Source organism: Emydura macquarii, unplaced genomic scaffold (assembly GCF_026122565.2).
Source record: "Emydura macquarii macquarii isolate MOO-44397 ecotype Brisbane River unplaced genomic scaffold, CSIRO-AGI_Emac_v2 contig_3671, whole genome shotgun sequence".
NCBI lineage: Eukaryota > Metazoa > Chordata > Testudines > Chelidae > Emydura > Emydura macquarii.
The window spans coordinates 4,103,934-4,131,106 of record NW_027133808.1 but is presented as its reverse complement, the minus strand read 5'-3'; the positions used below and the strand labels follow the sequence as shown (position 1 = coordinate 4,131,106).

The 27,173-nt window shown below is 39.5% G+C and overlaps 2 protein-coding genes across 5 annotated transcripts; one reads left to right on the top strand and one right to left on the bottom strand.

Annotated features, from left to right (window-relative positions):
• The first annotated feature begins 239 nt into the window (after positions 1-239).
• On the top strand, positions 240-9,908 carry TEX30 (testis expressed 30). 4 transcript variants are annotated; one of them, XM_067536843.1, is made up of 6 exons: positions 240-270; positions 706-776; positions 3,563-3,793; positions 5,824-5,875; positions 7,834-8,039; positions 9,323-9,908. In XM_067536843.1, the coding sequence occupies exons 1-6, from the start codon at positions 246-248 to the stop codon at positions 9,494-9,496; spliced, it is 759 nt and encodes a 252-aa protein (XP_067392944.1). In that variant the 5' UTR covers positions 240-245; the 3' UTR covers positions 9,497-9,908. The 4 variants fall into 4 exon arrangements, with proteins under 4 accessions (XP_067392944.1, XP_067392945.1, XP_067392943.1 ...); XM_067536844.1 differs by lacking the exon at positions 240-270 and having other exon boundaries at positions 525-762; positions 3,621-3,793; XM_067536842.1 differs by lacking the exon at positions 240-270 and having other exon boundaries at positions 526-776.
• A 1,964-nt stretch (positions 9,909-11,872) lies between these two features.
• POGLUT2 (protein O-glucosyltransferase 2) lies at positions 11,873-27,141 on the bottom strand. The gene is made up of 10 exons (XM_067536805.1): positions 26,615-27,141; positions 22,737-22,942; positions 21,348-21,553; positions 20,221-20,298; positions 16,481-16,653; positions 15,077-15,314; positions 14,405-14,614; positions 13,839-13,928; positions 13,206-13,310; positions 11,873-12,210 (listed from the first exon to the last, which is right to left on the bottom strand). The coding sequence occupies exons 1-10, from the start codon at positions 26,794-26,796 to the stop codon at positions 12,193-12,195; spliced, it is 1,506 nt and encodes a 501-aa protein (XP_067392906.1). The 5' UTR covers positions 26,797-27,141; the 3' UTR covers positions 11,873-12,192.
• Positions 27,142-27,173: the final 32 nt, after the last annotated feature.

Genomic DNA, 27,173 nt, shown 5'->3' with positions numbered 1-27,173 from the left:
TGACTGAGTGACAGGCAGCAGCCCCGCCCCCTGCTGGCAAAGGGCGCGCGAAACAGCGACCGCTCGGCGTGCGGCTGCGCGCTCAGTCACGTGACAAGGCGGCAGTGAGAGACCTGGAGCGGCGGCGCGAGAGCAGCCTAGGGAGCCGCCTTCTTCCATCAGCGGATAAAATGGGGGATGCGCGCGCAGCGCCCAGGGACGGCGCCGTTAGTTTCAATTGAAAGCGAACTACTACAACTCCCGGCATGCCTCGCGCCTGGGCGGTGATAGGTTGGGGCGGGGCCGCCCGTCCGAGGCGCGTGCGGGGAGGGGAGGAGGAAGCGGTTGGGCCGCGGTAACCGTCTCGGGCCGGCAGCGGTGCTCTAGTGCCGCTGTGTAAGGGGGTGGGGCCGTTCACACCAGTGCCTACAGCGCCTGCGCCGGCTGTGGAGGGCTTTGAACCAATCCTGTCCGCGGCCGGGCCAGTCCGCGCGGCAGCAGGTCGCTTATTTATCCCAGCCCCAGGCAGAGCCGAGCCGCTGGGCAGGAGGGGCTGGATATTTAAACCTCCCCAGCCCGCTCAGTTAGTCGCTGGGGGCAGCCTGGGTTCTTCGACCGGCTGGTAGCAGGGGCCAGGGAGGCTGCGCCTGCGCGGGGTGCGGGAGTGGGCGTCTCGCTCGCCAAGGGCCGGGGGGATGAAATGTGACCAAGCCCTTTGTGTTACAGAGGCTTGGCCCGGCGTGTCCTGGAAAGCCAACGGCGCTGTGCGTCCGAGCAGCATGGGTGATTATACCGAGGTGCGGCCGCCTCCCTCGCTGCCAGGGTGTTTGCTGCCGGCAGGCAGAGACTGTTCGCAGCTCACAAAGCGGCTGGGCCTGGCTGGCTTGTTTTCCTTTGGTTGAAATAAGCCTTGTAATTGCTCGGCTGTTTGGTGAGGTTGACGTACTCTATTAGTAAGGCTAAATCTGAACGGTACGGTAGTAATTAGACTTGACAGACAACTAAAGAAAAAGGCCTGCACTTGAAAGAGACTAAAAGGAAGTTGTCAGATCAAATTTAGCTCAAAGTTCAGATTTAAAAACAAATTTACAAAAGAGATCAAAAGAAATTATCCATGAAGGGGGGAGGGGGGGGGGAAATCTAATGAGAAAGATCTTTTGAACAAATAAATATTCCCCTTTTGTGTTTGGTCCCCCCAAACCTTGCAGTGTTCTGCTGATGCTTTGTTAAAGCTACTTTCATCTTTTTTTTCCCCTTTCTAGTTGAATTGGGTCAAAAGGTTGCAATTTTTTTCTCTTTAGTGCAGACATTACTATGATTCATGTTTCACCATTGATGAGAGAGGAAAGATGGTCCACTAGGTGCTAGCCTAGGATTTAGGAGACCTGGGTTCAAGTCCTTGTTCAGCCACAAACTTCCTGTGTGATGTTGGGCAAGTCATTTAGTCTCTTTGTAGGAAAAATTGTACTTGGCTATACCACAGGGGTTTTGTAAGTATATTAAAAAGTTTGAGGTGTTCAGATAATGTAGTAGTGGTTCCATATAAGTACCTAACAAGTTGATGCACTGTTTTATTTGGGGCTGTATCTAAAATTCATTGGGAAATTGAAGCTGATACAATTTATAGCAGCTACTTATATTTCACAGTGAGCTGTTAGCAGTGCTTTGTGAGCTGCACTGGCTGTTTTTGGATATTGACCTATAAAGGCATAAATCGCCTGCACTCTTCCTGCTTTGAAGTTCACTTCTCACCTTGTGCAATATTGCTATAGCTGAGAACTGGAAGTGCTGGAGCTCCCTTGATATATATAGAAAAGACAACACTGCCAAGTGTCATGTGTCTCATGTTGCAGTTGTGCTTTTGACAGCCATGTCATACATTCCCACAGCTCACCTGAAATGTCACTTGTCTAGATAAGCTGGAGGGAAGGCTACAGGCATTTGCCTGCACTTCTGTATTTTGGTCACTGTAGGCATCTGTGGTGGCCTGTGGACTAGGCAGATAGTTGACTTCTTTCTTGCTGTTCCAGTGTTTGGCCAGGGCCAGGAATGAGCAGTTGGAGGAGGAGATACAACAGCAGCACAAGGTGACTAAGAGCTTAATACGGGTCCCAGGCTTCCTAGGTTCCTCAACCTTTACACCAGGCTTCCACCCTGCCACAGAATCCTTTGCTCCCCATGAGCGTCAACACCCTCAGCAGTCCCCAAATCCCTAGTATCCTTTCGTTTTCCATCAGTCCCAACATCCATCCACCTAGCTTCCTACTTAGATTCCTCCATTTGTACCCCAATTATCCACCAGCCATCCTCAAGCGAGCACTACTCACCAGCCAGACCTGCCAAGTTTTGTTGAGCTCCATGCCTTACTTCCAAAACTGCTCAGAGCATTATTGAACATAAACTCAAGATTACGGTTTATGCAAATAATTTGCATATAATGTACAAATTAGCTTGTTCAATAAATAAAGCCTAAAATGTCACACATGGAGCAGAATCAAACTTGGCAGCTGTGCAAAGAGAGGGAACTACTTGAAGGACATATTTCCTCAACTTTGAAATTCACTAGCCCCGGCCCACTTGCCCCGTCCAAAATAGATTAAATATATGGATCTTCAGGGGATGCTGCAAGATGTATCTTTTTACAAAGACTTTTGGGGAAAGAAGATGTTATTTGAAGGATGATAGTTAGGGAGGTGGTGCATTTTTCCTCATGTCTCCTTTTATGTAGTGTATAATCACTTATTAATGTGTAGTGTTTGTTTGCTGGGTTTTGTCTTTCTTCATGTTTCATTGTTTTAAATAGCTGCCAGAGGCACCTAGAGCACAAGATAGGTGCCTTCTTTGTTTCTTTGAAATTGAATTAGATAAATATTTTATTTTATATAAGTATTGTATGGCACTGATCATAATACCTGAGTCCCTGAAACATTAAAATTAAAGGGACACTGTCAATTTAAAACATTTGTACCTATTGTATTTGCATGTAATGTCTAAAATTAATATACTGAAAGAAACAAGCTTCAATTTTTTTCTCAGATGACTATTCATTTGATAGCATTTTTTGTGCAGTCATTTTTACTGTTTCACCTGCATGGATTCAGCAACTGGCTCCACATGGATTAGAGAAATTTTCTAAAAATAGGAAACTGTTGTATAAAATAATAATAAAGGGAGTAAGTTGTTACGGTACCTGACAACATGTTTCTCTCCATTTTTTTTAAAAAATACGGGCTATATTTCAAAATGACAGTGTTTCTGTGTGCCTCACAACTCCCCTGTAAGTTAGAGAAGCATTATATCTTCATTTTACAGCTCTCTGTTTTCCAAGAATGATTAGTACTTGTCCAGGGTCACCCGGGAAGTTTTTGACTGAAACAAGAATAGAAGAAAATAGATCTCTTGACTGCCAGTACATTGCCTTAATCGCAAGGCCATCCTTCATGACTCTTTAGAAAAATAAACATTCCTTTTGCATCAGAGCACAGAACAGTGTGATACTACAAATTATTTATAACATGATGTCCTGAATGTGCAAACTGGAAATATTTCTTTCTTACTTTACTATTTTTATTTTTATTTCTAGGTTAAAGTGAAAATACCTTTTGGAAATAAACACCTTGATGCTATTTTTTTTGTCCCAGACAAGATATTAACACATGGAGTGATTCTTACCCATGGAGCTGGAGGAGATATGAATTTCTCTCATTTAGTTTCTTTGGTAGCCTATCTTGCATCCCGTGGAATTCTGTGCTTGAGATTTACCTGTAAAGGTCTTAACATTACTTATAGGATTAAAGCATATAAAACAGTTGTGGTAAGAAAAGACCATATTGTATTTTAAATTCTGGGAAGTTTAGAGTCACAGCCACAATCCAGGATACTTGTTAATTAATTTAATTTGATCAAAATTCACTTAAGCCATCATATGCTTTTTGCATATTTTATTTCCTGTCATTACTAAGTATTAAAATGCTTTTGTCATCGAGTTTAAGGTCAGGAGGGACCACCAGATCATCTAGTCTGACCTGTATATCACACAATCCAGCCACCTCTGCACCAAACCCAACAACCAGAATTAGATCAAAATATTTCAGTCTTTAGGAGACTAAACTATTGTGTGTCACAGGCCAAGAAAAAGAGGGACTGGGGTAACACCAATACCCAAGGCCCCTGCTATGGCAGGGAATTGATTTAATTAGATATACCCTGATAATCCTAGCAAGTGACCTCATCCATGATGCTGAAGAAGGTGAGTAACCCCAAGTCCCCAGTCTGATCTGGGGAAATATTCCTTCCCATCACCAAAAATGGTGATCAGATAAACCATTAACATGTGAGCAATACCCACCAGCCAGACATCTGACAGAGAAATACTTTGTACCACCTCAGAGCATCCCCACACTCCGTGTCTAGCATCTTATCTTCAGCTGTGGAGAAAAAAAGGAACAGAATATTTGGGGGGAGGAGAAAGAGGGAGGGAGAATTTCCTTCCTGATTCCTGAAGTTGATGGCTGAAGCCCTGAAGCATGAGATTGTAGGGACATTAGAACCAGAAGTGATCCCTAGGGCTGCCGAGACTAGCCCCCGTCCCCACAAGCAAATGTCATAAATCTCTCTCATAAACTTGTTCAGCTCTGTCTTAAAATCTAATCAAATTGTTTTCACCCACAACTCCTATTGGGAGGCTGTTTCCAAAACTCACTCCATTGATGGTTAGAAATCTTTTAATTTCCAGCCTATGCTTATCCATTTGCTCTTGTGTCAACATTTTCCTTTAACTTAAATATCTCTTCATGCTCTTTGGTGTTTACAGTCCCCTCGCCCCTCCCTGCTAATATATTTATAGAGAGCAATAATTTCCTCTCTTAGCTTTGTTTTGTTAGGCTAAACAAGTCAAGCTCTTTTAGAATTCTCTTCCTCTGTAAGTCGTTTTTGTTGTATTTGACATCCTTCTGTTATAACCATTGGGTAGATTAGGAAGATCCTCTAAGAGTCTCTCAGTTCTTTCTCAGCACTGGAGCAGGTGGGAGGGAGAACAGCCCTTAAAAGGGTGCAGCTTATTCCCACTGCCTTCTTGCCCAGCCAGCTACATTAGTCAGAGGGTGGAAGGTAGGCTCAAGACTTTTAGACCTTGTATCTGGAGAGCAGGCACTGCACTCTCAGACCCGCACCCAAGATTTATGTAGGCCTAACAAGTGAGTCAGGGAGTCATACTCACCTGCTTAGTTGAGTAAGACAAGAGCACAGTCCAGCCTTCAGAGATGCCATTCAAACTTTGACATAATTATTTCCATATGTTTTATACACAGTATTTTACTGAAATTAGACCTTGGTTTTATTAATGCAGGCCTTTTATGGAGCTTTGTGTTGAAGTTTCTTTAAAAGTACACAATAACATTGTTTTTGTAACCACACTGGTTGTTAGGAAGTCAGAAATACAATATTGTATTGAAAGTTTATTTAGAGAACACCGGCAGGATACTTTTCAGTTTTAAAAAATATTTTATTTATGATTCATAATCTTTTGGAAACTTGATAGTGAAAAGTTCCCTCACTGTGTTCATCACTTCTACCTTAGACACAGAGGTGTATTATTGTAGGGTAGCTTGTGGGTATTGGGCTTGTTATGTTGATTTTGCTTTAAAAGTATTGCAGAAGCACTTGTTAGTGGATGTGAGAAAATGAGAAGAAACATCACATGTAAATAAATTGACTGGTTTATGTGGGGGAGGGAAGTGATGGAAGTGGCCAATTGCACATTCTCTGGCTACAGCAATTTTTTTATCACATATCTTAAAATGCTGTCTTTTTAAACAAATGAAAATTGCTGTTTCCTTTCCTTAGGAATATTTAAAGTCCTCTGGTGAATATAAACTTTCCGGTGTCTTTCTTGGAGGTAAGGATGTGTGTGTCTTTATCTACAATCGTAGGCCTAATGGGTAGTTTTAATAATACACTCTATAATTATTCTATTCCTGAGGCGTGGGTAAAAAAATTGATAGTCTTCAGAATTGATGCAAAGGGCCATGAAGCTTGTAGCTCCCTAGTGCTTTGCATTTATGTTTTAATCTATTACTTGACCCATAATTTGACACAGATATAACTAAGGGGAATAGGGATGGATATCAAATTGTGGGGATTGAAATCAGATGCCCAATTATGACTTCCTTATACTTCCAATTAAGTACTTCATTGATAGTGTCTTTTAACTACCTGACACTCAATACTAGTAAATAACATATGCAATATACAGTACAGTAGTACTTAGCAATATTACTTTTGCAATCTATTTTTCAGCAATAAGCTTTTTTCTTTTTGTGTATAGTTTGGAGTTAGAGGGCTGAAGAGAAAAGTACTGAAAAAAATAACTAGCTTTCTCTTTATTTAAAACGTTCCAAACATAATTCTGTAGTTTAGAAATTCTATAATAGAGTAACAAGATCCCATTCTTGCATAAAAGTTACGCTTTGTCACTTTATACTGTTTAATATTTAGTGTATGTTTTATTTAGTCACCCGAAACCCACTTTAGATCCTGGACTTGCAGGGAAAGGACTATGACAAGCTGTGTCTTATGATCTGTAATTTGACAGTATAAAAAAGTCAAGTTTTATTTAATAATATATACACTGCATGGTAAACTGAATGTCATTTAAGTATTCATCCCATCCGTACATACCCTATGTCTGCATGCAGTAGCAGAACAATAGAAAAGATAGATTTACTTACACAGGTTATCAAAGGAAGAGGAATTCATACTTGGTGTAGGTCAGTGGAATTATACCTGCTTATACCCGTTCTAAATTTGCTTCCTTGTGTAAAGGAAACCTAAAAACAATTGGATATCAAATATACGAATTCCCTTAATGTTGAGTATTTAAGGTAAAAAAAAATACACTTAAGCACTTTAACTATTCATGCATATATATTTCTGCCACTGGTATCTTGTTATTTCTTGTTGTTCAGGCCTCAGACCTTTTATCTTGTGGGTAACTGTGCCTACCTGGGGGTTTGTAGGTTATGTGATTCCAGGATCTCCAGTTCTCCTCTCATTAAGCTAAAGGCAAAATCAAATCCCCTCTGACTCCAACAGACCTTACAAACAGTTTAATCCAGCCACCTCCAAAACCTCAATTATAAAACTTGATCCACCAACTCACGTGGCTTCTTTTAGGGGAAATACCTTGATGACCTCACATTGTTACACATAGAATGACCTCATGCAGGTTTCATCTTCTCTTCAGTTTGTATTCGTATGTTTTCACTGGAGTTTAAAGTAATAGAGTAGATACACAGTGGATTTATTTCAAGTGAATATGTCTTGGTCTGATTTGAAGAGTGGGTCACAGGAACTTTATTTTTACTATTAGCAAACTAAGACAGCATGAAAAGAATCAATACTGTGTCTTTGTTGTACAAGAACATCATAACCATTGTTCTATAGTATTTCAAGGGTCCTGAATTATAGTTTAGGATGGGTGAAGTAGGCAAAAACACTTAAATGTGAGTTATTGCCCACTTCTTAATTGAATCATTCTAACCTCCCCCCACCCCAATAGTATTCCATTGTCTGATCCTCTTTATTGATTTTCTTTTTCAGCAGGGATGTAAAGCCATTAAGTGCCCCCAGTTCAATTATCTGACAGTACCATAATTCTGGGTGGTGGTTTCTGGGGACCAGGTGAACAAAAGTCCCTCAGTTGCCCCTTCACTGTCATTTTGTAGAGTATATGCCATATTAGTGTTATAACATATACTAAATTGGATAACTTTTAGGAGTGGTTCTCCTCAGTGTGACTGTGAATGATGCAATGGTGAACATAATTTTTATTCTTTATTTTTAAATGGGAGGTAGGTCGTTCAATGGGTTCACGAGCCGCTGCCTCTGTGATACGTCAGATTAGCCAGGAAGACAATGAGGATTTCATTCGTGGGCTGATATGCTTATCTTATCCACTGCATCAACCAAAGCTTCAATCCAAACTCAGGGATGAAGATTTATTTTTTATTAAATGTCCCGTGCTGTTTGTCTCCGGATCAGAAGATGAGATGTGTGAAAAAGTGAGTTCCTGTGTGAGTTCAGTTATAAAGGAGAAGAAATAGGAAACTGTTCAAATGGGCTTAGCACTAGTATCCAAACATGATGGTAATGATTGACAGTCTTCTCCAAGCACTGATATGCTGCAGGAAGCTTCAGGCAGGGAATTCTATCATCAAAATTAAAGAGAAAGTTGGGATGTTTTCCTGATGGAGAGCACACCTTCCCTGGATATTGCCAGGTCATCCGTGCTATAGACAACTTATCCTTGGGCTCAAAAATACCTCTGAACAGAATTTTGTTTGCCTTTTGAATGGACCAGATAGCACCAAATGGCAGGTATTACTTTAAAAAAGGCCTTGGGGAGAATATACCTGGCTGTTCTAAAGAAATCTTAGCTCCCTTCCCGTTTCAGATTACACAAAGTGTATATTGTGCTATACTGTCAAGCTATTCAGTGTATTTTTCAGGATAAATAAAAATATTTCCAGCGAAGTAAGTTTGCTTGCTCAGTGGTGCTCTTTGTTCGTGTGGAGGAAAGAGTTCTGCAATCCAAACTCTACAAAAATATCCAAGTGCTAGAAACGGTCAGAATGTAAAGTTCAGCAAGGTTTGGAGTTTCATCTTATCTCCTTTTCCCCATGAAGTAGATATATGTAAGTCAGAATTGGGGTGCATGTTACAGGATCCTTACAAAATCCTGCTAGGACTCTGTGCAGTTAACTGTCCAGCGTTGGGACGTGCTTCTGGTACGTCAATGTTTTAATGACATAACATTACAACAGAATGGCAGTTATATTAGCAAGCATATAGAGTGCCTGGAGTATACACTTACTGTGAGAATTCCTGAGCCTGTGCCTGTGAAGTAGGTCCATCTATCCTCTGAGTAATCTATGTGTTGGGTCCTACAGAATAGCTAGTCCTGAAAAATTATATTAATATTCTATTATCTGCTGTGATCTATGAGACTGGCTCCCAAATATCTATAAAGGCTCCTCCATTTTGTTGCTGGTGTCTTGACCCAGTGGCAGCAGGAATGGATGGTTTTTCAGTGGCTTGTGGGAGAAGACTTCAGATAGATGTCCTTCTTTTCTGGACCTTTTCATGTGAGCAACTAAAATTGGGCAAAGTACTCCAAAGAGATTATACTGTTGGATACAATGTCGTCATAACCTGTTTATCAATCCATTTAAATGCACTCAGAATTCTATTTGCATTTTGAACTGCTGCCTATTATGCATAGAATGACTACAATCCACCTAATTTCTGGCACATAATTATTCTTTTTCTCTTGATTTTTTTACAGACATTATTGGAAAGTGTGGCAAGCAAAATGAAGGCCCCTAAAAAAATTCATTGGGTTGAAAAAGCAAACCATGGCATGGCAGTGAAAGGACGAACAGCAGATGATGTTCTAATGGAAATAAGCACACAGGTTTTTTCCTGGATCAAAGAAATCATTGAACAGGAGTACAAATAATTTCCAGCAGTTAAACATCTGTCACATTTACCTTTATTAAAAGTAAAGGGCATGCCAAAGAGAGCATTAGAAAAGAGCTATTCATACATGTGGTCTGCTTGATTCTGTACAGGTCATCCTGCAAATATTAAGTGTAAACATAAGTGAAAAATACTTTATGAATCCAAAACGTCTATGCCATATTAACAAGTTAGTGCCTTTTTTTAAAGGTGAAGGTCACAAAACATGCAAAATATTAAAGATTTGGATGCTCCTTTTCTATGTTTGTTTTAGTGCAATATATGACATTTGTTGATCTGTGTGACTAAGCAACACCCTCCCTCCCCCCCCCCCGGCGCATTTTTTTTTTTTTTTACTACTTAGTTAACGTTTTTCAAAAAGAACTACAAAATAAACTCAATTTTCTACTGGAGCTGAAACTTTAGTCTGATTTATTCCCAGCTGTATTGCAGACACTGGTTAATTTGCAAAGACACTTTCGTATTCAATCTCCCTTTCACTCACAAGTTTTTTGAGGAAAAAATCCATATTTGGTTGAAACTTCACAGGTCAGTTTCTTCCATGCCTTGCATCCAGCATAGACACTTCTTTGGAAAGTGGATATAAAATGGTGCCATTCTCATTTGGTAGCATTTCACACCCTCTTTGCACCGCCATTTAATTATGTAAGGTGAAATGCAGTAGAGACTCAGATAATGTATATTTAGTTTCTGTGTGAAAGTGATTTAAAAAAAATCCAGAACAGTGTGATCTGTCATTTCTGAATTATTTGATCAGGAAAAAAAATTCTGCTTTAAAAAGGTTGTCAACAATCTTTGTATCAAAATAGCTGAAATTAAACTTACTTTTCTTATTAGTTTCATCTGTACCAGTTCCCCTCTTCTGGTGTACGTATGTGCAATAAATGCTGGATTTAGGATTAAAGTATGATGTTGGACACAGCAGGCCCAGTTCATCTGTGGTGACACTCCACTGACTTTTGCTATATTTTGATGGTTTTATACTGGTATAATGGCATCTGTAGTAGGGCTTTTGCTAGTATAGAAATATAGTAAAAGTCACGCCCCAAACTGACATTACTATACTTGCAAAAATTTCCAAAGTAGATCTGGCCTTAGATTATTATGGTTAAATGGGTGCAGCGAATTGATTTACAGTGCCAGCAGACAAACAACTCAGTCCCTGACAAACTTAGTATCATAAGTACATAATGAAATAGTTTCTTTTTACAGCCACTTACGATGTCCAGACTTGAAAACAGCAAAACCAATTAGCCCTCAGTTTCTCAATTTTGTCCATGTTTCTGCAAAAGTATAATACGCAGTAAGGCTTCACTGTTGGGACAACAGGAACAGAATACATAACTTGTTTGTTATCCACGTGAAATACTTTAACAGCTGTGACAGTGAAAGGGGAACTTGAAAGAGATCAGTGATTTAAACATACTTATGATATTAAGCCAGCTAATCAATTTGCTTGAAGAGGGTTGGCATGGTTAAATTGCATTGCAGCCAACACTATCATGTGCTGGATTTGAGAGGCTGCTACTACCAAAGTATTTGTGAAATCATCGGAAGGCTGAAAATTTAGATCTCTTTGCACCCAGATGTTTTCTCTAGTTTGTTGTTGTAGGATTGCTCATGAGTGCTGGGCTACTGGCATTCATTTTATTCAGCAGAAAATACAGCATTGGAAGCACTTTAAACAGGCCTAATTGACTTAAGGGTCATTCTTAGCCATGCAGACTCTGCCTTCATTAGCTATAATATGAAAACTCCTCCTTTTGGCTGGGAAATGTTCTATTTTTAGAGTACGGAGAATTTAAACCTGACTTAGTAACATAATTGGGTCCAATTCTGCCATCCCTTCACATATAGTGCTCCCATTAACATTGGTGTGAATGAAAGGACCGTAAGTACAAATTAGTGACTGGTTTAAAGAAGTCCACTACTTTCAGGAGATACAGATAATTTCTTAAAACCCTGGACTCTGTTCATGAAAAATGATCAGATTTATTTAACTTTAGTAACTGCTACATTGCTTGATATTGCTATGATTCTCTACATACTGCCAAATGCACATGTTGTTATCCCCTATGGCAAATCCCAGAGAAGTTAAAATTATATTTCTATAGGTTCTTAAACTGCTCAATAAAATTGAATCCCTCCTGTGGAATTCTGTAGGCTGGTTTCAAAAAATCTGTCGAAAGGATATCATTCTCTTCTTAGAGTGTAGGCTCTGTACAAAGGGATGAAGGTGTAGGCTAAACAGTCCTGAAGAAGTAACCTTGGAAGCAGGCATGCTCACGTGATTTGAATTGAATTTGTTACTTTACAGGTTGTTGTTTAAAAAAAACTTTTCCTGGGGTTTGGATTTAGACTTAACGTATTGTGTGGATTGAGTCAGTAAAGCAGTTTGTGAAAGGTGCCTGCTCACCATCCTTTTGCAGAATCAGGTCTTAAAATGGTAACAACATTGCTTTTTTGAAACAAAGGTGAATTTTATTTTTTTTAAAAAAACATAAAAACATTTCAAAACAGCAAGTTCTATTGATGCTGATGAAAAAAAGTCCTCATTCAGACTATTGCACTGTTTTGTATTGTCCATCAAAATTGTTAATAAAATAATTTTCCTTTTATTTTAAAGGGATTCTGAAGATAGGTAAATATTCCTAAAAATGACTTTATTTCTTCCTGTTAGAGTTCATCTTTGGCCTGTAATTAAGAAGGAAAAATATTAATTACTGAAGTTTTAACAGTCAAGATAGACTTATTTCTTGCTTTACTTCAATAATCCTTTCCCTGTCTAAAGAGACAGAAAGGAACAGTTCTTCTTTGGCCACTGGTTCAGCCTACAGATTGAAACAGTGGCTGCAGCTTCTCCATGTCCTTTATGAGCCACTGTATCCAGTAAGTGCAGGTTGGTTGGTTTCCTCCCTCTGCCTAGTCCCCACAGCTCCCTCTTCCTTGTCTTATTTGTGGCTGACTATGAAATACTCTTTGCAGTATGCAGGCGGTATGAGGGGTCCTGAAGTCTGCTGTGTCCTCAAACCTCCACTCACAACAGATCTATATGAGACAGAGTTCCTTGTCTGTTCCTGTCCCACAGAGACGGGTCTGACAGTTAATGAATTGGGATATGCTTCCAAACAACTCCTTATTAATTAGCTATTAATTTTTAGAGACCTTCAGTTTTTTCTTTAAAATATTTAATTTTGAAAGCACATGCCCACCGAGGCTCTTATTTAGTCTACAAGAATTATAAAAACACTGTTTAAGTGGTTGGTTTCCAGCAGTTTTACAAACCAGTAAGTAAAGTAATATTACAAAAATCCAGAAAAGGTTAAAACAAAAAATGGAAACCTTGTCACTTCTTTTTGACTTTGACAGATAAAATTATCGCCTTTCTGAAACTGTTCTGTTCTATTATTGATCTCTTCCTGGCAGAGCTGCTCCAGTGATTTCACAGGAGTTATCTCTCAGTTCTGTTTTCAGCAGCAGTTTTCAGCTGCTTGGTTGGTGCAAATACACAATTTTTAAAAAGAGAAAATGAAGATATAGGCCACCTACAAGCCGGTTAGTTGTCAGAATTTGAATGAAACTCAGTTAGGCCCTGATGATGGATGTTGGACACATTCAGCTCCCATTCAGTTAAATGGGAACTGAGGACAGTCAGCATCTTGCAGGATCAGATCTTTGTATAGACCTACCTTCTGTCTGTGACAAGTACATGGAAAGAGGTCATCGTCAGGTTGCTCCACCTTCTCCATGCCTTCTCTGATTTTTGGCTCTCTCACTTGTAAATTGGCATATTCCTAATTCAAAAAAGGGGAAGGGATTCTTACTCTATTAACTGCCTGTAATATCTCAACAGCTCAGATCAATAATTTTGGAGGAGCTATGTGGCCAAAGGATCTTTCATTGCTCTTGGAAAAGCCCAACATCCCACAAACAAAGTAAGCGGATCCTTAACTGCTGTCAGAGATCTCATTTGGTGCCTCACTGAAGTGTCAATACCTCAGTGCTAATGCACAAACATTTTCAGCTGTGGCTAGGAGAATGATACTACACTCTAATCATTGCTGAGAGCTAGTGTGGGGAACATGGGGACATTTTCTTGTAGATTAGATTGAGATTTATGGGATCTGGAATGCCTCTTTCAAACTACCAATATAACATTAAGGGGTCTTTTAGGACATAAGCTTCACACAATGTCCACAATCTACTTAATGTTTTCCATTTTTACTGTTTGCTTTGTTACTTCATCAATGGACTGGCCAATTTCCAGTATCTTACGTGCTTTCTACATAATTTTCTTTTTTAGTAGTCTAAGATATACTGACCTGGAAAAGTTTGAAATAATAACACAATATATGATCTCCCATAAGGTTATTTCTTGCAAATTCTTGCCCTGATTTTGCAATATTCCTTGCCTGTCAAAGAAAAGGAAAAACCTGACATAGGAACATTTCTGGAGATGGTGGTAGTGATTCTGAAATGCAACACAATACATAGTTTTAGTAATTTAGCCTTCCAAATTTGTAGACAAGTGTCTAGGTACCACTGTGGTGACTGCTTCATAAAATAAAAAAATAAACTTTTATTACTGATAACATAAAAGGAAGACTGAAAATTGACCTATTTGTAATGTCAAAAGAAAGGTATTTTTATTCTGTAAATATATCTTTAATTTCTCAAACTCACATTTTATTAGTTTGAAATTAATTTTCAAATTAAGGGTTGTAGAAGAATACGCAACCTAAATACATATTGCTTCCCCTTTGATACAACATGCGATGCTCCAAAATCTGCTAATGTTTTTGTTTCTTTGTTTTTAAAGAAATTAACTTGGATTCACCTACTTTTAGTTTGTTAGGAAATGTTGCTAAGTGTTTTAATATATATTTACCTCTTCATCATGATCTTTTGCCCACTGTAGTTTCTCGAGAAGGTCACTCAGGTCACTCTTAAATGGAATGTAATGTTTCCAGGGCTCCAGCTCATTATAAAAATGTTCATAGTAGATGGAGTCTTGCTTCAGTACTACACTGTTTCCTGCTAACAGGTAAGGCAATCTGTATGCAGCCACTGTGCCATCAATATTAATTTGATATTTATACTGCAAAAACATACAATAATTGATTAATAAACATTTTAAAAACAGGTAGCAATGGTAGTTTTGTGGGTGAGGGGTATTCTGAGGGCATTAAATGCTCATTTTGAGACATGCAGGTTATGCCAGACAGGCCTAGCATTGTAGGCAATCTTTATTTTTACTAAGTAGATGTATAACTTTACTCATTAGATTAGTTCCACTGGCTAAATATATTTTATTGGGAGAAGCTGTGATCATTAGTCAGACAGAATAACAATAAAATAGAATCTAGAGAGATTTAGATGGAATGGAAGGTTCCTACAAAACCTCAAAATCTAACTCAACTCTAATCATCATAAAAGGATTGTGTCTGACAAGTTAAAGCACTTTAATATGTGCAAAGACAATAGGCGGGTGGGGGGGGGGATTCTCAAACACTAGTGAGTTAAGTCTATAAGAAAGTCTAAATAGCAGTTGATGTCTTACCTTGAAAAAATCAAAAAATGAAATATGCTTCACAATGGGACCATAGAGGCTTTCATCATGTTTAAAAAAGAAAAAATTGGTGAAAGCAGCATCTATGATATCTGGGTGTTTTCTACTGAGTTTTACAAGTTCGAGCCTCTCTTTGCGGCTGTCACGTCCCCGCCAAACTGCTGTGGTGTTCTTGTCTTCCCAGGGTGGCCCAGTGTTGGCCTGGACAGACATCATGTCCAGGCTGACTCTAGAGGTCAGGAGGGAACAAGCGATTTCAGAAAAGAGAACTCTTGCAGTTTTCATGCACCGGTCTTTTAAAATATTATTGTAATACAATTTGGGACCAGATTCTCCCTCAACAGTTATATACCATGTTTCCACTGATTTCAATGGTGTTACTCAAAAGAGTTTACAGTCTAAAAATACAGATGATGTACAAACATATATTTGTAAACTTTTTATTATTATATAAAATAAGTGCCAACCAACCCCATCTGACCCTCAAGCCACCATTCATTAGTTGATATCTTACAGGCATTATGGCAGAGGTGGGTCTGGAGCAGAAACTTGAAAGGGGAATAGAGTAATGGCTTTGTGGATCAGTTCAGCAACAGCCTTCCATGTGCCCGGGGCAGTATGGAAGAAACGGTGGAGATGGATGTAGGAGAGGCTGACAAAGGGTGAATGAGGGTACCATCTTTGGCAGAGTGAAGGAGGCAGCAAGAAAGTGCTGCAGTAAGAGATTAGAATGCACAAATAAAGAGGGGCAGACCTGTGAAGGGTCTTGATGGTAAGGACAAGAAGGGTGACCCAGTAGAAGGATTCAAATGGATTTAGAGTGATGGATCATCTTCGAAACTGGTTTTGTATGGTTCTGAAGAGGCAACATATCTGTTAGGGAAGGATGAGAAGAATCTATTACAGTAATCAAGATGGGAGATGATGACAGCCTAGATGAAAGTTTTGGCTATATGTATTTGAAGAGAAGAGGATGTATCTTAGAATGTCATGAAGGGAGAAGCAGCAAGATTTGGAGAAAGCCTAAATATGCAGGGAAAAAGAGGGAAGAGTTGAAGATGACCCCCTCCCAGGATACGAGCCTGAGTGATCGGGAGACTGGTAGTGGTGTCATCAGAGAGCAAATACATTTTTCAGTGTTTTGATTGGACTACATTTGGTCTTTGTTCGATTTCTGAAGTAGCACATTGCAGGAATACAATTATGTAAAGCATAAAATAGCTAACCTCAAACTTTCAGTATACCTTATCTGGTCTAAAATGGTGTCTGTGTCAACATAGAAATTAATCTGAATAAATACATAGTACTACAATTATTAAAGTATTGGTAATGTAAGAATCTGTTGGAAGATCATTCACCCAAATTTAGTACTTTGTGAAATATGTAGTTTCTTACCGGCCCATAGTTTCTAAAACTGAATCCGTCAAATCATAGGTGGGCATCACAATGTCTTTCGATTCAGTGGAACCACACCATGAGAAGATGGGGTGAAGGTTCTGGGTAGATTTCTTTTTTTCCAAAGGCCAATCACCTAAATTAACAAAAAATTCTACGTCTGGCATTTTCACCTAAATGAAGACAAATGATAACATTGCTGTGTTAGTGTATTGTATGTGTTAATACATAGGAATACTCTTTCTTGATCAATATGGTATCTGAAATTAGGTACAATAAGAGAAGCTTAAGGGAAAAATTAGGTTCAGGACCATAATATATTCAAAAACCATAACAACTGATCATCATGCTTCCGGAGTGCTTTAGGAATACATAAGAACATAAGACAACCATACTGGGTCAGATCAATGGTCCATCTAGCCCAGTATCCTGTCTTCTGACAGTGGCCAATGCCAGGTGCTTCAGAGGGAATGAAACAAACAGGTAATCATCAAGTGATCCATTCCATTGCCCATTCCCAGCTTCTGGCAAACAGCAATCCCTGCCCATCCTCCTTGATGGCTAATAGCCATTGATGGACCTATCCTCCTTGAACTTATCTAGTTCTTTTTTGAACCCTGTTATAGTCTTGGCCTTCACAACACCCTCTGGCAAGGAATTCCACAGGATGACTGTGCACTGTGTGAAGAAATACTTCCCTTTGTTCATTTTAAACCTGCTGCCTATTAATTTAATTTAGTGACCCCCTACTTCGTGTTAGGAGAAGGAGTAAATAACACTTCCTTAGTTTCTTTCTCCACACCAGTCATGATTTTATAGACCTATATCATATCCTCTTAATCATCTCTTTTCCAAGCTGAAAAGTCCTAGTCTTATTAATATCTCCTCAGATGGAAGCTTTTCCATACCCCTAATAATTTTTGCTGCTCTTTTCTGTACACTTTTCCAATTCCAATATATCTTTTTTGAGATACGGTGACCTGATCTGCATGCCATATTAAAGATGTGAGCATACCATGGATTTATAAAGAGGCAACATGATATGGATCACAATTATCCATATCACATGAAAATGGATAACAATTATCCATGTACACGTTAATAACCCATACTGACCAAGTCCCCACATATATATAATATGCAATTATAAGCACATTACTGCTTCTCCATAGCATGTTCATGTGTGAATCTTTTCTCTTAAATATTTGTTGTTCAGAACAGCAAGGTAATGAATTTCATTGTGGCTCATCCACATTGCAACATGTCTCGATTCCTCTGCTGTCCAAACAATAGAAACAATAGGTTTTTGACTTAGCTAACATTCATGGATAGAGATATAAACTAATCCTCTGTCAAATATCAAGCAGGTTCTGTACACCCTCTCATATGGTTGAGGAAAGACAGAAAAGTCTATTTGCTCTTACTTGATGACATAGAGAAACCTTTGGTAAGGATTCACTGATAAGAACAGGCAGAAAGGCATGGAAGTTCTAGAGGTGGAGAAGCAAAACAGCAGTTCTTATCTTCAGTTTACATACAGATAAATAGGGTTCTATTTGATTCTCCTAAATCAAAGCACTTGTTTGTAATCTTTAGGAATAATCTTTATGAATACAATGCCATCTACTGGTGCTATTCAATAACTGTAATAGACAAGCTATAAACTATATATGATCAGTATTGACATTTTCAGAGCACAAAGTAATTGGGGGCTAATTTTCTCCTTCAACACAATAGATTTTTTTGTTCTTCAATCATATTACCCAATGAAAAAGTTGTATAGAATTAAACAGTGATGAAACAAATAGGATTCTCCAGAAATTTTATTTTGAGCTGTGGCAGGGGCTTGCAGAGCATCCCCACTATAACATAGGCATCCCTAGGGGTCTGCTTAAATTATGGCCACCTCTCCAGGCTGCCCTATGAGCAGCAGTGACACTCCGAGCTTCATAGTACTATGTGCTGTGACCCCACTCCTGACACACTCCTCCTGCCCCAGTCATGCCCTATATGGAAAGGCTTGTCAGGTAGTCCTCAAAGGACAGCATGTGACAGTGCTTTGTGGTTCCTGTACTGGGGGACATCTGCCCCAGCCTCTCTTTGCCCTCTGGCTTCTTTCCCCAGGGTATAGAATTTAATAGAGAATTATATAAATTCCCTAAAGTCGGTTTAAATCATCCTATAAAATGTATTAGTAGTGATATAATTCTCTATTAAATCCTATAGGATGGTTCACAAAGCCTATAAAAATTGTTTTCTATTAACTCTATAAACCTTTGTCAAAAGGTCTAGCTGCCTAATTAATATTTGAGAGACAAGGTAGGTGAGGTAATGTCTTTTATTGGACCAACTTCTGTTGGCAAGAAAGACAAGCTTTCAAACTTACACAGAGCTCTTCTTCAGGTGTGGAAAATGTACTCAGTGTCACAGCTAATACAAGTAGAACTGATTGTTTAGCACAAATAGCTGACACATATTGTAAGAGACCATTCAAGGAGAAGTGACATCTTAACGCCTCTGCAGTCATAGGACTAAAAAGGAGGTTTACTGAGTTACAGATTGTTGTAATAAATCATAAATCCAGTGTATTTAACAACTCCATGATTTTCAGTGTCTAGCAAACTTATCAATTTAAGCTCCTAGGCTCATATTTTGAAAGTGTTGTGCAGGTTTTCTTTGAGGATGAGGACTAAGAGGTCAGATATAGTGTGAACTTTTTGTGAAAGGTGTTCACCCAGGATAATACGGTGTTTTTTTTTCTTTTATCATTTTTCTGTGTGAGATCATTTGAGAGCATAATGATTGTCTTGTTTCACCAACATAGTTGTTATTGGGGCATTTAATGCACTGTATCAGGTGTACCAGATGTGTTGGACCCATAGATCTTGAAAGGGGTGTTTTGTGGGGGGGAGATATTGATCATTGAAACAGTAGAGATAAGTCTCCAAGCTTTGCACGTGTTATTCTGACAGGATCTGATGCTGCTTTAAGTTGGTGTCCTAGTCTGTGGGAAACTTGCTTCTGATGATGAGCTTGGCCAGGTTGGTGGGGTTGTTTGAAGGCCAGAAGAGAGGTTTGGGGAAAGACTTCTTTCAGGATGTGGTCACCATTAAGTATGGATTGTAATTGTTTAATGATACCTTCTACGGGTTCCAGTGTGGGATGGTAAGTAACAACTAAGAATGTGTGGTTGGAGGCTTTGTTTCTCTCCTCCTCCTCCCCCCATGTTGAAGCAGGTTCTTTGGGGTATGTGGATGGCCCAGTTTATGAAGTGAGCTACTTCTCTGATAGCGTCCTTGTTTGGTGAAGGTGGTTTTAAGCATGCTGCTCCAAGGAAAAAGTCTAGAATATACACCTTAACATGCTTAAAATCGCTCTGTGTAAGTTTGAAAGCTTGTCTCTTTCGCCAACAAAAGTTGGTCCAGTAAAAGATATTACTTCACCCACCTTGTCTCTCTAATAGTCTGGGACCAGCACAGCTACAACAACATTGCAGATAATATTTGTAAGCTACATTCTACAAACTAATCAAAGAGCATATCAGAACATCCAACTTCAGCTAGGAACAATCCTGTTAGTTATTACTTATTAATGTGAAAGTAATAAAAATAAGCAAACAAGAACAGTGGTGGTATTTTATTGTTGCAGGGATGTCAACAAAGCTGTAATAAAGATTTCAGGGAAATTTTTATGTTTAAAGACTAATATATACAATGTATAATAGACTAATATATACTCACTTTCCTAGTCAAAGAAAGTAGTATGGCATCCATGAAAATCCTGAAGCCTACATGTTCTCCATGTGTCCTTATATAAATCTAAAAATAATCCAAAAGTTATTACATTAGCGTTTTGCTTGGGGGGAAAAATACTGATGACATTGGAGTTTTCCTATTTTGCTATAAACAATTAAGCAGAGAGATTGTATGGCTTCACCTTTATATAACTTCAAATCATTTTGGGAGGCCTTGGAATGTCCTACCTCTCTGAAGAAGCAAAAAAAGGGGCACACATTTTTTGTCCTTTGTAGTCACCTTTAAAAATAATCCCATTTAAACAGAAATTCATTACTTTCAATCCTGATTCTATGACACTCCTTTCCCAGGTTATGTTCATGGCATACAGAGAAGCTAGCTAAAAACATAAAATATTCTCTCTGGAAGGTCGCAATGTAACACTACTTTCTTAGAATCCAAAACTTTAACATACACAAGAACCAAAAACAGAGAGAAAAAATGCAGGCTGCTCCCTAAAGTAGAGAGGCAAAACTCACCCTACCTTGCATTAGGTGGGCTGTTTGCTGGCTGACTGCATAAGATCACATGCTTCCCTCTAAAGCCCACTAATGTGCAAGCAGGACCAGAAAATCCATTACCTTTAAACTGCTAGCTTGTAATTTTAGCACAGTTTCCAAAACACCACCCATGAAGCTCTTGTTAGTTGAGTTGAGGATTCTTAGACGATTGCAACATACAAAAGTGGTGAGTATTCAAAACTCTTGTGGAGCCTAGTGGACAGGAAACTCAACTGGGAATCAGGGCACTTGGGGCTATTCCCAACTGTACTGTGGATCTACTGTGCGACTGTGGGAAAAGTCATTTGCCTCTCTGTTTCAACTGCCCCATCTGTAACATGGATGTAAAACACCTTACAAAGGAAGGTAAGTATAATTGAGCTCTACAGATGAAAAACACTATATAAGAGTTAAGTATTATATTTGAAGGACAATGAAGCAAATAATGGAGGTTTGAGAACTTCTCAATGAAAAGGTCAAAATAATCCTTTATAATGAAAATTGTTAAGCAACCTAAATATACGACTAACTCGAAGCCCTCCTTTAACACTTAAGCTAAATCACATACTGTACCTTGTTATCTTTTAAGGTATAGTGGCACAAGCTCTGTCTTTGTCCAAATCTTTGTGGAATTTCCTTGGCAATCTTATCTGGATCAACACTAGGAAAATGCGCTAGGTCTCTCTGAATCTGTGGAATGGCTTGAGGGCAGCTCATATCTTCCAGCCATGCAGTGCTGTCTTCCCGAGGGCAGTCACAATTCTCATGGTAGACAGGGCCTATTGTATACACCACAAAGTTTTAGATTTTTTTAATGTGCAACACACACAAGATATTTAATTCAGAATTTACTTACCCTACACTTGGAACCAAATTCAGAGGTGAATCAGTCAGTTTAATGTAGTGTAAGTTACACTTACACTTATACTTAGTTCCAGACTCCTTAATGTGTAAATTACATTAACTTAGACTCTTAGGCCTTACCTACAAAGGGGAAATAGATCGGCATAACTGTTCTGGTATAATGAGCTATTCTGGAATAATTGCCCCATGTGGATACTCTGTTCCAGAATAAAAGAACCTATCTCCTGCCTAAGCCCTACAGCGATTCACAAACTAGGGGACGATAGATGTTAGCCTGCCTGTCTTGCCTGATCTAGGCACAAAAGGTGGCAGGTCCCTATTCAAATCCCTTCCCTTCATCAGGCTGACAGGGTCTCTTGAAGAAGTGGGGTCTCATCCCAGGTGAATAACCTACCCATTGGGGAATAGTTATAAAGGAGGGGTTCTTCCTCCTAAATGTTGTTTTGTGTGGAGTTAGGCTGCCTCTGAGCATGCCAACCAGATATGCAAATGCCTGTCTTTCCCAGTTTGTGGATCACTCTCGGCCCTAGGTAGGAGACAAGAGTCTGGAAGCCTAGAGTGAGGCAGCAGTGTGCATGCTCAGAGGCAAAAACATAGGCTCCTAAGGAATTTTTATACAAAAACTTAGGTGCTGAGGGTATGCCTACACACGGATAAAAAATCAGCCATTGGCGGAGGGTAGCTGACTCGGGCTCATGAGGCTCAGGCTCTGGCACCCTCAGGCTGAAAAATCGCTGTGTGGACATTCAGGCTCTGGGACCCTCAACCCCTGCAGGGTCCCAGAGCTCAAGCTCCAGCCCAAGCCCAAATGTCTACACGGTGATTTTTCAGACCCGGAGCCCGAACCCACTGATCTGGTCTAGCCGTGGCCATGCCACAGGCTTTTATCCCTGTGTAGACATACCCTGAGTGAGTTTAGGAGTTTACAGGGGTCAGGAGCAGCTGATAGGGGATTGTGTGGATTGCGTAAGTACCTTTGTAAACCCAGGCCTTAGCAACTTGCAGGATCAGGCCCAAGTACTATAAAGCATTTGGGGATACAGTTTGTATGAAAAAACACCGTAAAATAAAGTTGTATCATGTAATACTTCTTTGTACCTTTTAAAATATATGGAGACTTGGCGACATGTTTATCTTTGACTTTGACTTCTATCTTCAGGTTTTTGTAGCTTGCATACATTCTGTACCTCACAATGAAGGAGCCATCTTTTCTGTCTAATATCTGCACTCCTACCCGAGTGAACTGCTCCTCAGGAGCAGTGATCTTCACCTGGAATGCATTTGCTCCCGGAGAGAACGTAAACCTACACAGGGAACAAGTATAATCGTGATTAAGAAGTGACTATGTGACGGTTTTCTTAGGATCTGATCCAACTCCAGTTAAAGCCAATGGAAAGATTGCCATTGACTTTATTGAGGGCTAAAATGCACCATATTTCCAGGAGCTCAGTGCCCATAAATAGAGCCAGATTTTCCAAAGACTTCAGCTCCAATTTAGGCACCTAAATAAGGCCTGGATTTTCAAAAGTGGTCAGCAGTCAGCAGCTCCCACTGTGACACCAATGGGTAGGTTTTCAATAGACCTTAGCACCCAAAGTACTGAGTTCTTATGAAAATCTGTCTACTTATTTTGTTGCTTAAATGAGAGCCAAGCAATTTTGAAAATCTGGCCCTGAGTGTGAGATCTGAGCTCTTCTGAAAATTTGGACCAGAGTGTCTTAACAGACCATTGACATTGAATGTTGAGACATCCTGCCTCTACAAGCAAACTAGTTCAAAGCCAAAGTACTTCTTGTCCAGTGACATTTTTGCAGATATGAGCTTTTCCGATTCAGCACTTCTCTCCCTTCTGGCATTAACAAATGAACAGCAATTTTCCTATTCCAGAGTCTTAAAGTGCTTCCACCTACCTGGGAAGTAGGACTGTACTACTATTAGATGTGGGAAAATGAGGTACAGGAAGGTGATATGACTCTCAACATTTACACAGAAAGTCAGTGGCAAAGGTAGGAATGGAACCCATCATTCCTAATAATCAGTCCTGTGTATTAATCACAAGACTATCCTTGTCTGGGTTACTTTTCCTCTCTCCGTCCTTCACCCCCTCTCTCCCTACCCCCAGATCCTTTCTCTTCCACATCCCCCTTTCCACTGGTCCTCTTACTGCTATAATCAAGTCTCCCTCTCACTCTTTTCTCTTCATTCATTTCTTTCTGACCCCACTGATCCTGCCTACCTTACACCATGGTTACCTCCTGAGGGTGGAGTGAACTGCTGCTGAGGGCAAGAAAGTAGCAGTGCTGGCCACTTACTCATCTCCACTTCTTGCCCCAATTCACAGTGGTGGAAATGGAGCAGCAAGAAAAGCAGGAGACAGACACCTCGGCTGCCTGCTCAGAAGCCCTGAAAGTAGCCTTCTGTAAATGAGAGTAAGAGCTGAAGACAAAATCTTTTCTTATTACCTGCAACCCTCAAGAGTGACATTTCAACTGGCATGAGTAACCAAGTGACAGTGTGCAGTCAGGATGAATGACACCAAGCCGGTATGGACACTGTGGGAACAAGTTTCACTTTGCCAACTTTTCACATTGGTAACTTTAGTAACTGAATTTCACATTGGTAACTTTAGTAACTGAGCTAAATTTTTTCAAATGTAGCTTATTTTGTAGGTCTTATTGAAAGAGATACAGTCTTTAATAACAGATGTGGGGAAAAGAAGAATTGAGTCAAATGTCCAAAAATGTACATGGTTCTTTGAAGATCATCTGTTGTTTATACAAGAAATCAGAACATCTCAAAATATAAATCTCAGGGTAGAAACAGAAGAACTTTAGGAATGTCCCATAAATTAAAAAAAAAATGTTTATGGGATTTTGCTCAAACTTTAAAAAAGAAATTCACAGTGTGCAGACCCCAAATCTGGAAAAATTCAGCCTAAAAATTGAACGGCTTGGAAAGTTATGAATGTAGGGAAGTTTAACAATTGTAACAATATGTTACAATTGTATATACTACCAGGTACTAAACTAGATTGTCCACCTCCATTTCTATGATCACATCTATGTTGTGTGTGAAGGAGGTGGGCTACCCAAGGAAAAAGGGACAGCTCTCTACCATCGCCCCTCCCCAATACCCCATTAAGATATTAGGAACTCTGCAGAGTGCGGTGGGTTGGCCAGAAGACATTGTTCACCCTGGCAACCCTATGGGAATCCCCACATAAAATAATGTTAAGCCCATTGTTGTTACTTTACATGGGTTCCCCACTCTTGAATGGGAAGAGATATATGGATAGCAACCCATAAGGATGCACTGGCAGCTTGGGTCCTTTAGAAGCAGTGCTACCATTAAAGTAGAGGAGGGGCTGGGAAGCAATGCCAAGGCATACAGACTCTGTGCAGATGGCACTGGCCTTCTCAGATTTTAGGGAAGTTGCAGGTTTAAAGGGCTGAGGATATTTTCAAAGAAATAAATGACATTTTGATGCCTAACTCCCACTGATATTTAATGGTAGTTAGTTAGACACCTAGCTACACATTGGTGCCTCTGAAAATCTCCTCCAGTCGCTCTGCCAGTTCCATGAGTGGATAGAGGGAACAAACCCTTCCTCTTCATGGAATATTGTGGTGAAAACACCACAAGTGAGAAGTTGTGGGTTTCCTGTTCTCTACTGAGGTTTTCCTATCTAGAGATGATCTGGATCACTAATTTTGATCTTTGAATTAAGCTTTAGGTTGTCTGAAAATGTTACTAGGTTTGTTTAATGTTCTATACAGTATTTAATCAGTAATTTATTTTAAATAGCTTCACAGATTTGATACCTGCATGTTTGTGGGGATTATCAGTCTGTGACAATGGAAAGAAGCAGGAATGTCTAGAGGGCACATCATAAATTAATCTGACCAGTTACTTATATATATATATATATATATATATATATATATATATATATAATAACTTGTTTGCTGGGCCAGCCAAGATGCCTCTATTTTGTTTGTAACCCAATTTTCATTTCCTTTCCCCATCCCACTTCCTGTATGATGCCTGTGAAGCTTGAGGTGAATGGCAAATTTTATATTAGAGGTATGGATATAAACTCAGGAGATTTTGAAAAGATACATGTTCTAAAAGTATATAGATTTTTTTCTTACTATGGATAATATCCCAAAGGCATCTTAAAAATAAAATCTATGGGCCAAATTAACTGCTGGTGCAAGGGGGGTGCAACTCGAATGATGTCAATGGAATCACAGCCTTGTGTGCCAACAGTGGATTCTTGAATCTTTACTGAATATTTTTCCTTCGTGTATTGTGCAAGTACACTGATTTATGATTATTGTCAGGAGTAAGGGGCTGCTGGAATTCATTTAATTAAAAGAACATTATAACATTTGACACACATGCCAATTAATCAAAGTTTACAAAAAAGATATAAGGCATAAAAATGTATGTCAGATTTGAGGCCTTCAACATTAATATATTTTTCTGTAAGAAAGACAAATTAAGTAGGTTTCTTAATTAAACAACACGAGAGCCAATATATACAGGCATACAATGTGGCTCTGAGGAGAAGGCAGGGCTAATTCTACTGGTGATGAACACAACACAATGGAATGTAAAAGATGTGAGGGGTCTGGCTCTGCAGTGTAACAGGAGAAAAAGTAGTGAAACTTATTTTTGTCAAAGAAATCCTGTAGGTATGACTTGGACCCAGATCCTTGAACCACTTAAACATGTGTGTAATTTGAGTAAAGTTGCACACGTGTTTAAATATTTATGGAAAAGGGAGCTTGGAAATGCCAGTGAGGGAGCATAATCATTTCTAATTTTAAATTAGAAGGAGGCATTCAGAAACTATGGTGATGGGGTACCTCATGAGTATTAGATTTATGAAGAAAGGGCCATTTTTAACTCGAACATCTTCTTTACCATAAAAACAATGTAAAGTTGCTGTGAGAAGAAGCTGTCGTGCTTACCTCTGCCCTTCAGTGTCCAAAGCCTGAACATAAAAATACCGAGCAGGGAGGACCGCATCTGCTCTCAGACCAGGTCCCCAGATTAAACTGTTCTCCGGACTCAGCTGGCTTCCTCCGCCCGATACAGCGAACACCGGAATTGTTCCAAGAGTTAAGTAACAAAGCAGCCAAATGCTAAACATTTACAAGATTTCCTCTTCAGGAAAAACACAAACAAAAAGACAGCCCAAGCTGCAGGGAAGGGGTAGAAAACGTGTACTAAAGAGTAACTTGTGCCTCAATTTCGGCTGCAAGAACATCTGCTCAGTTACACATCTACCTTGATGTAGCTTTAGTTTGTTTGTTTCAAAGAAGTCTTGAATATTCCCACGTCCCCCCTAAACAAACTACAGGGGGAAAGCTAGTTAACTATATTAGCTACCACGGAGCGGACACAATCGGGAGCTGCTGCCGTGTGTCCCTATTTCTTTGTCTGTGTGTTCATTTATCGGTTCTCGTCTGCCCTTAACCCTGCAGCTCAGACAGCATCTTCGGGTTAACCCTATCGTCAATCTCCGCC